This window comes from Stegastes partitus, unplaced genomic scaffold (genome assembly GCF_000690725.1).
Source record: "Stegastes partitus isolate 25-593 unplaced genomic scaffold, Stegastes_partitus-1.0.2 Scaffold2361, whole genome shotgun sequence".
NCBI lineage: Eukaryota > Metazoa > Chordata > Actinopteri > Pomacentridae > Stegastes > Stegastes partitus.
In genome coordinates, this window is record NW_007580092.1 from 42,992 (window position 1) to 51,329 (window position 8,338).

General features: G+C 43.6%; 1 protein-coding gene across 1 annotated transcript in view; it reads right to left on the reverse strand.

Moving 5' to 3' along the window:
- LOC103374798 (calcineurin subunit B type 1) overlaps positions 1 to 7,883 on the reverse strand; it is a 32,570-nt gene extending 24,687 nt beyond the window's left edge. The window contains exon 1 of the mRNA XM_008304948.1: positions 7,637 to 7,883. Within this exon, the coding sequence (XP_008303170.1) occupies positions 7,637 to 7,639 (3 nt within the window). The 5' untranslated portion in view covers positions 7,640 to 7,883. The remainder of the gene's footprint in view (positions 1 to 7,636) is intronic.
- Positions 7,884 to 8,338: the final 455 nt, after the last annotated feature.

Consider the following 8,338-nt stretch of genomic DNA (forward strand, 5'->3'; position numbering starts at 1 on the left):
CACATGTTTCTGGCCTGTAACTATTAAACTACTATCACATAATCCAACGCTAACATCTTTGTGTCATTTGTGAATCCTTGGAATCCATCTTTCTTCAAAACAAACCGACACACTTATTAATAATCACCTAAACAAAATGGTGGCTGGTGAAGTGTTAGCGCTGCGTTCTCTTCACTACTTCCCTGACATCCACTCTTAGCGAGCTGCAGAGTCTCTAGAGGTAAATAGACTTACAGCAAAGCAGATTTGGTTTTGAAGATTACAGGTTTACTAAAGGGCTGCCTGTGGCCAGCGTGGGGTCAGGAGTAACACTTGTCATGTCTTCTATAATAAACCACTTCATGCAGCTCTGGTTGAGCTCCTGCTCCCCCTCCTCCGGATACTAAACCAGCAGAGCAGATGGAGTGATTACAAAACTATAGGGAAATAAAAGGAGATGCACAAAGTGAACAAGCATCTTGCATGCACAGAGAGGGAACAGAGGCGAAAAGAGAAAGACTCGCGTTGGCTCATCAATAATGCATGCTTCATTCAGAATCAATTAGGCCTTTGCACACAAAACACGTTTTGCATAATGAAGAGTCTGGCATCGTGGCTGGTTCAGTTGCAACGCTACGGCCGACCCAAAAACCCGGCTAATTATAGAACTGCAGAACCTAGTCACAACATGAAAGACTGGGGGGGTGCAGGACATGGGGCTGTGCTCCCCATGGAGGGCTTTTCTGAGGCTTTGGCTCGACATGAGAATGAATTCTTGTCTCACTTTAAATAGTCAAAATCAAAGGAAAACAAATTAATGCTTGGTTGGGAGTATTTAAGTTGGGGAATTTCTAATTTATTGGACATTTAGGGACAGAAAACTTGGTCATCAGAAGCCACATTTGTGCAGTAGCTTATGTTTTTGTGCATGCAGATTTATAAAATGGTTTTAGCATGATTAAACCCTCAGATACTGGGTTCCACTTATGCATTTTTGACTAAATTAAATCCACTCACATAGTTACCTGCATCCATGTTTGCAGGATGCTTAATGTGCACTTTGGGGGTTTAGTGGTTTCTATGGCACGAGGCAGGCACAAGCACAACTCATCCATGTCCCAGAGTTTCGATGAAAAACCTGCTTCGCCAACTTTTTTAGGCCACTGCACATTTGTACACTTTACTCAAGTCATTTTTACAAATAAATAAGTAATGATGTGTTTGAAATCCCCACTTATGGCACTCAAGATGTTGCACATAATGTCGACATTTACACTGCAGTGCCCTCGGAGTGCAGTCGGTGGAATGTGGAGCGCGCCGGAGCGACGCGGTGACTTGCATAAATCCTAAAAATTAATAAACACTGCGGCGTCTGCACGAGGCAAATTAGCATAGTGTAGAAAATGCAAGAAGAGAATATAAATCACTCCCCGAAACCCATCTGTGGTGCCTGCGATATTGTGCGGTGCGCTACAGGAGATGGACTGAGAGACACGCCGGAACAATTATATTCCTTAATTTCGTCATGAGGGCAAACATCAGTATCGGCCACAAAGATCTGCACCAGATCCGAGCACGTCTGTGTTTATTTATGGTCTAATTGTGCACAGTGTGGGTCACAAGTCTCTACCAGTGAAAGACAGTCAAATATGTATGTTTATCATTCTCGATCCTTAACTGAAATCTTTGTGTAAAATCTGCAGACAACTTTCTCCCTGAATGATTTGTGCCTTAACTTTAAAAAGGACCCACACTAAAGGCTTCCCTCAGCTTCTCCCTGTTGCTGATACTTTCAGGAGATGAGCAGATAATGTAATTATGAATGCTGGCACAGTCTCCCCCCTTGGCCACCCAGTTTCCAACGTGAGACTGAAATCACAGCAGCAGGAGCTTGTGATCACATTTCAAGTCAACACTTATTACACTCATCTGCTAACAAATGTCTGCAATTATGGCAGGAGGACACTTCAGAAACCATGGAGCACAGCGCTGAAACCACTACCTGACGGGTAAAAACCATTTTGATAATGCGTCTGAAGAATTTGGGGACATTTCTGACAGATATTCCTTCTTAAGCTTCGTTCGTAGTTCGCTGTAGTAGATTTAAAAATACGAGAAGGAGCATCACCACAGAGATGAGATACCATCAGAAGCATCGCTGTTACACAAGGAGCAGAGCACTGACACAGCATTTCAAACCCCGGGTCAGACGTGCTGCGTGACGTACACACCAAACGGCAGCTTCTGCTAATTGCATCGCCTCAAATTAAAATCCCAAATTGATTAATTGCTCAGCTCTACTGTTACGTAAAAGCAAACCCTCTCTGTTTCAGGCTTCTCTAATGTCAGACCGATGCTTGTCTATTTGTTTTGCACGATTACAAACTGAGTATTTTGGGTGCAGGGCTGTTGGTTGGATAAAAATATGGAAGCTGATGTGAGGAGCAAAAAAAAAAAAAAAAAACAGTTCATTAACTAGAAGGCCATCTGAAAAGCAAAGAACTCTGCTGTGTGTGTGTGTGTGCACATGGGGAATCAATTAAAACAACATTCCATCGACACACATCTGCGTGTCGAGCTTGGCGTGTTGCTTTTCCACGCAACGCAGACTATCTTTGAGGTGAAGGTGAGGAATGTGCGTTCGATCAGTTTATCTGTTGTGTTGTTTTTTTCCCCTCCCTGCTTTGCTTGCTCGGTTCGTTCAGGGGGATCACAAGACTCCCCTCCTCCACACAGAGTATCACGCTCACCGTATAGCCCGGCTTTATGATAAACATGCTCAACCCTCAAGAGCAGCGCGTGGAGCTGAGCTGTGCTTTCAGACCGCTCTTTAAATAGACTTCACCCCTCCGTTTTTCAGCCCAACTTTGTACAGCAGGAAAAACCCAGACCAATAACTAGCTGACTGCGCAATATCAAAAAAAAACAACAACTACCTACTATTCAGTTACATAGGCAATAATTAAAATGAACAGCTACAAGTGTGCGCAGGCGTTCAGATGCTCTGCTTCTGCTCCTCCAAGAATCATCTCTCACCTTTTTTAATCTTATTCTGTAATATTGGACGGGGTAGGTGTGTTTGCATTCATGCTCGCTTTTATATGGATGTGTGTGTGCTTCCTGTGTGTGTGTGTGAGTCGAGGATCTGTACCAGATTTAGGAGTCAAGTGCAAATATGAAAATAATTACCAAAATCTCAGCTGCCTGAAGGAACTCCAGCAGGGCTAATCCTCTCAGCCATTTTTATCCCTGGCTTGGGCTTGTCTACAAAGGGTTTTGAAGGCCTCATAATGCTATGTAAACTAACAATGCCTAAATCTTCTTATGAATTAACCTAGTGGTGATAAAGCTGTGCTGTATTTGCCAATTGCTGAGAACATGACATCTGAAACTCGAGGCAGGATTGGTGTCCAAAAATGCCAAAATGGGAATTTGTCACACACACTAATGTATAAGAAGGTGACTGCAGAAAGAGCACAACGTAAACAGTTTATGATTAACTCAATTAATTAATGATTTTGTTGTCAAATGGCAAAAAAGTACAGCAAAAAAAGCCATCAGGGCTTTCATATGGAATATAACATAATGCATTAAATGGGTTTGTTTGATCATTAGCAGTCAAAAACCTTGAGAGAATGAATTCATAATTATTCACTTTACACTTAATGCGTCTGTGTATAGCATAAAGAATTCAATCTAAATAGGATCAACTCTGTAACAGCAATCTACTCAGTTGCTACTGCATGAATAACTCGCTTAACACGTTGGCACACATGAACCAACACCACAGCGTCACCGCTATAAGGATTTGAGCAGGAGGTAGCACATGAGGTCAACAGCTGTGTTTGATTTGAAGCGAACCTTTGAAATGGTGCAAATTATTTTGAAAGAAGACTTTTTTCTCATAAGCTGGGGTACATAATGTCGTCAAAAGGTGGCGATGCAAGCTACATGAAAAAAAACAGAAGAAGAAGCTGGAAACCAAAGCAGTTGTTTGCCAAAAACAAAAAAAAAGACTGAAGAAGAAAAAACAAGCAAAACTCTGCACATCTAAAGGGGGGAAATGGAAACAAGTCCACAGGAATTGTTTTCAGATGGAGAATTCAGCCACGTTTCATGATGTCCGGAGATAAAGACATTTTGACAATTACAAGATGCTCAGGAGACAATAAAGTTCAAATATTTTCTTTTTAAACCAATATAATGTCAACGCATCACTACTTTCAATTGTTATTTTCCTTAATCACATCTTTGGATCGAAAGGTCATTACTTTGACTTTCTGGAAATGGTTGAATATTTGGCAGCTACCTTCGGCACTGTGGGGTTTGGCAAACGTTTCCTTTCTGACCAAATTCATCATTTTCAGCCAGCAGCAGCAGCAGCAGCAGCAGCCGATCGTATTAGCGCTGTAAACTTATGCACCACTGCAGGCAAATTGTTTCAGGGTGTGTGTGAGATGCTGCAGCTATGAAGCTCCCCATTGTTGGTTCCATTGCGACCACTGACAGTGCGCAAAATATGCTTTTAGAGGTTGATTATATGAAGTGCATTGGATGCCTTGAATGCTGATGAGGCAGCGAAGGCTTCAAATGTGATTTAAAATCAGCCAAAACCCATCAATCAGCCATAGATTCTGCTCCTTGCCAGCAGTTAATGTATTTATTCTGCTGCCCACATCCTACTGAGTACTACTGAACAGTCTCTCATGCTTTACATCCCCTAAACATCCTGTTCCAAGCAGCAATCACAGAGACAAGCTACCCTCAACACGCCGTTTGAATGGTACTTCAAACTTTTCTATTCACTGGGCGCAGAGGCTGAAACAAAATAGATGTTTACCGACGAAGCCGACCGGAGTTTGGCCTGTGCCGGTGACTGCTGGCTCTAGTGCAAGCCAAGGACTGCAGAGATGCAATGGCCAGCGAGGAGAATAAATCCAGATTGAGTGGGCTGGTCGGTAGTGCAGTGTGGATCACGTAGTGTTGATCATCACTTCTGCTGCTGCTGCTGCTGGTGGTGGTGGTGGTGGTTCGCTGTGGCTTTTATCTCTTTTACATTAGCTAAGGCTCGATCCTTATGTGGGTGGCGCCTGATTGCTAGGCAGCATATGGTCCCTTTAGCATCAGATCATTCCACTACATGCTTAAGCAAGTGTGTGTGTGCGTCCCTGCCCCCAACCTTCCCCTTGCAGCTGAGAAGAACACATTTTGACAAGCCATAAGTTGGCACACCGTCTGCAGGACATGCATGCCCCGAGTTTCTGCCCTCTGGTAGAGATTGAGACGGCTGCAGGGCAAATAGGTTTTACTGCTAGTGCTGTTTTTTTTTGTTTTTTTGTTTTTTTTTAATGCTGGGTCATGTTGGGAAGATGCTGTGTGTGATTTATGTATTCCTTTGTATTTACAGGTGCACTGTTATTATGCAAAATTACCCTCAGGAATAACTGAATCATAATGTTTTACATAAGCCTGCAGCCGACTGATTTCTGATTGATGTCCTGTAGGGCTCTTTTCATTGTCGATTAAGCCGTTGATTACTTTCCCGAATAACGAAATGGTTGCTTGGTCTATGAAATGTCAGAAAACGGGGGAAATTCTTGATCAGTTTTTCACCAAGCTTAAGATGATAGTTCGACCACAGGTGTTAAGTATACATTACTGTATTCACCAACCAACTTTTAAAGAGATTTTCTAAAACTAGAACTGCAGTATTCACAATAACACGACCTGCACTGGGTTTCTGGGGTCAGAACCCTCATCAATGCTCTTTCATTGGCAATCTTTCCATTTGGTTCTAATAAAATCGGAGACTAAGCTTGACATTTTACTGACAAAAAAAAAAATAGAACAAACTGTCTGTAATTAGCATTTCTTGCTAGTTTTCAGCCAACACGTAATGACAGATGACTGATTCGTGCCAGCATTTACCAAAATGCAGATCTGCCAGTAAAAAAAAAAAAAAAAAAAGAAGTCTGAGCAATTATGTGAAACTCAAAACGGTTAAAACCTCGAGAACATACAAGAAAGCAAATATGGTTTCACCTCAAACTAGCAAATTAGCAATTTCCCGGAGGTATTGTACCGAAGGGATCAATAAAGTTTTATTCTAATTCTTCTATTCTAAACTAACTAGGAACCAAACTCTGCTTTTTTTTTTTTCTTTTAAATCAAGCCAACAACAAAACAGTAAATCAATCCTGCTGCTACCACACAATTTCAGTAAACTAGCACTGCAACGATTTATCAAATAATTGCACACTTGTCATCCATTTAATTAATATTTTGATGATCAAGCAAATTGGTTCGAGTAACGACTAAATTCTCCACCTTCTTAAATGTGAGTATTTCCTGGTTCCTGTCTTCCTCTACGACTGCACATCTTGAGCATCATCTTTGGGAAACACAGACTGACATTTTTTCCAACCATTTTACACACCGATGAAAACGAAACAGGCTCCAGGACCGATCAGAAAACCAATAACGAATGCTTGAGGGGCGCTCAGATGCTACACATCTGCAATAGGCCACTGACAACTTTTACCAGCGCTGATCCTACACACAGCTGAATATGGATCCGGGCCTTGGATCCTGGATGCTGCTGCTGCTGTCTGGTCGGGTCCACTCGGATGGCAGAGATTGGTCAGCAGATCCGACCAATCGCTGCTCCGCATCCCACGCACCCACTTAAAACCAAAAGTGATGGGAGCATCCTCTGTCCTAATTGATACCACAACCACCATTTCTCTTTGGCCTCTTAATTGACAACGTGTAGACTGGACATTTTGCACTTTTTGCTGCTTGTTATTGGATTTCTTGGTTGACCAGCTGCTCTGTATGTTATGATTTTATCCCCTTTGCTTGTGTCTGATTCTTCCTGTGTTGATCATGTCTTTATAAAGAGGCTGCTGTGTACAAATAGGAGTGTATGGTGGTTGTTAGTAGGCAGCTAGCTATCTGTATCTACATCTATATAATGCAATATGGAGTGTGAGTGTGTGTGTGTGTGTGTGTGTGTGGCAGCAGCAGCAGCAGCAGCAATCCTGTGGCCTGCTATGGCAGCCTCCTCTACAACCGCTGTAAATACACATAAATGTAGCCTCGGCCTGTTTCTCAGAGCTTCTGAGCTCAGATAAAACAGTGTTGGAGCCACCAGCACAGCACAAAGCTACCTAGACAACACCACAAAGAGCCAAATGTCGCTTAACGCACAGCAAACGTGAGCTGTCGATGCATTTTCCTGCCTGGTGCGTAAAAAAATGTGTCACAATTAGTCGCCAGGCCGGGCCTAATGAGCGTGTATTTTTGTCACGAAAACTAATTTGCACAGGCCTCGTTGCTAATAAGAGTGTAGGCTATGCCGAGAAGGGGATAAGAAATATCTGGGCCACAGGCTGTAGGCTACTGTCAGCCCTGGGGTATTGCACAGACAAGCGCGACAGGGAGCCAAAAGTGGGTGAGAAAAGCGTTTCCTTCTCGCCGGAGCTTCGACCGTTGAGTCGAAAAAAAAAAGCGAAGCGCTTCGCCGCGAACAAAAAACACACACAGCAACCTGTCAAAACGCCACTTTAATCGACACATTAAAGCGCAGGCCTGCCCACTGCTGTGTTTACCAGTCGGCGGAGGTTGAAAAAAAAAAGAAAAAATAGGAGCTGCTTACCATCTTGCAGGTCGGATGATGAAATCCAGGCGATGTGAGCGGAAAAGAGGTTCAACAGCGGGAGTCGGTAGGCCCACCGAGCTGTGGCGAGGAACACGAAGAGATATACGCGGTCGCGGAGCTCTCGGAGGTCTCGTCCTGGCTTTATACCCAAGCTTCGGGCTCGACTTCGCCGTCTCTCTCTCTCTCCTTTACCGAGGCTTTCACTGCAGTGGCAAAGGGAGGGAGACCCGCTGGGAGGGGACAGTAAAGCGGAGGAGGAGGTTCGCTTTGACAAGCAGGCGGTGGCGGAGGGGAGGAGAGCCGAGGCGGAGGGGGGGAGGTGCAGCAGTACTGTACATCCGGGAACTGCGGCCCTTGCTTTTATTTATTTATTTGCGCACCTCTTTGAACAGGTTTGTGCGCTTGCGCCCCCAGCTGGCGGTCCGGTGGTACTGCAGGGAGGCGTCGGTGAGGCCTGTGCACTCTTAACCTGAATGTACACAGCTGGCAGATGGACTCCATCTAATCCTCTGCATTAGAGCAGGAATCAGAAGAAAGTCCTGACGCTGGGACAATAACAGCAACACTGGAAGAACTACAGTAAGTTGGTCCTGACATTTTGGAGCTATTATAAAGCTCTGTTTTGAAATATTTTTGTCGGGTAACGCTGTTTTATCTTTTAAATGTAAAAATATGTATCTGGATACTTATGCATATTTT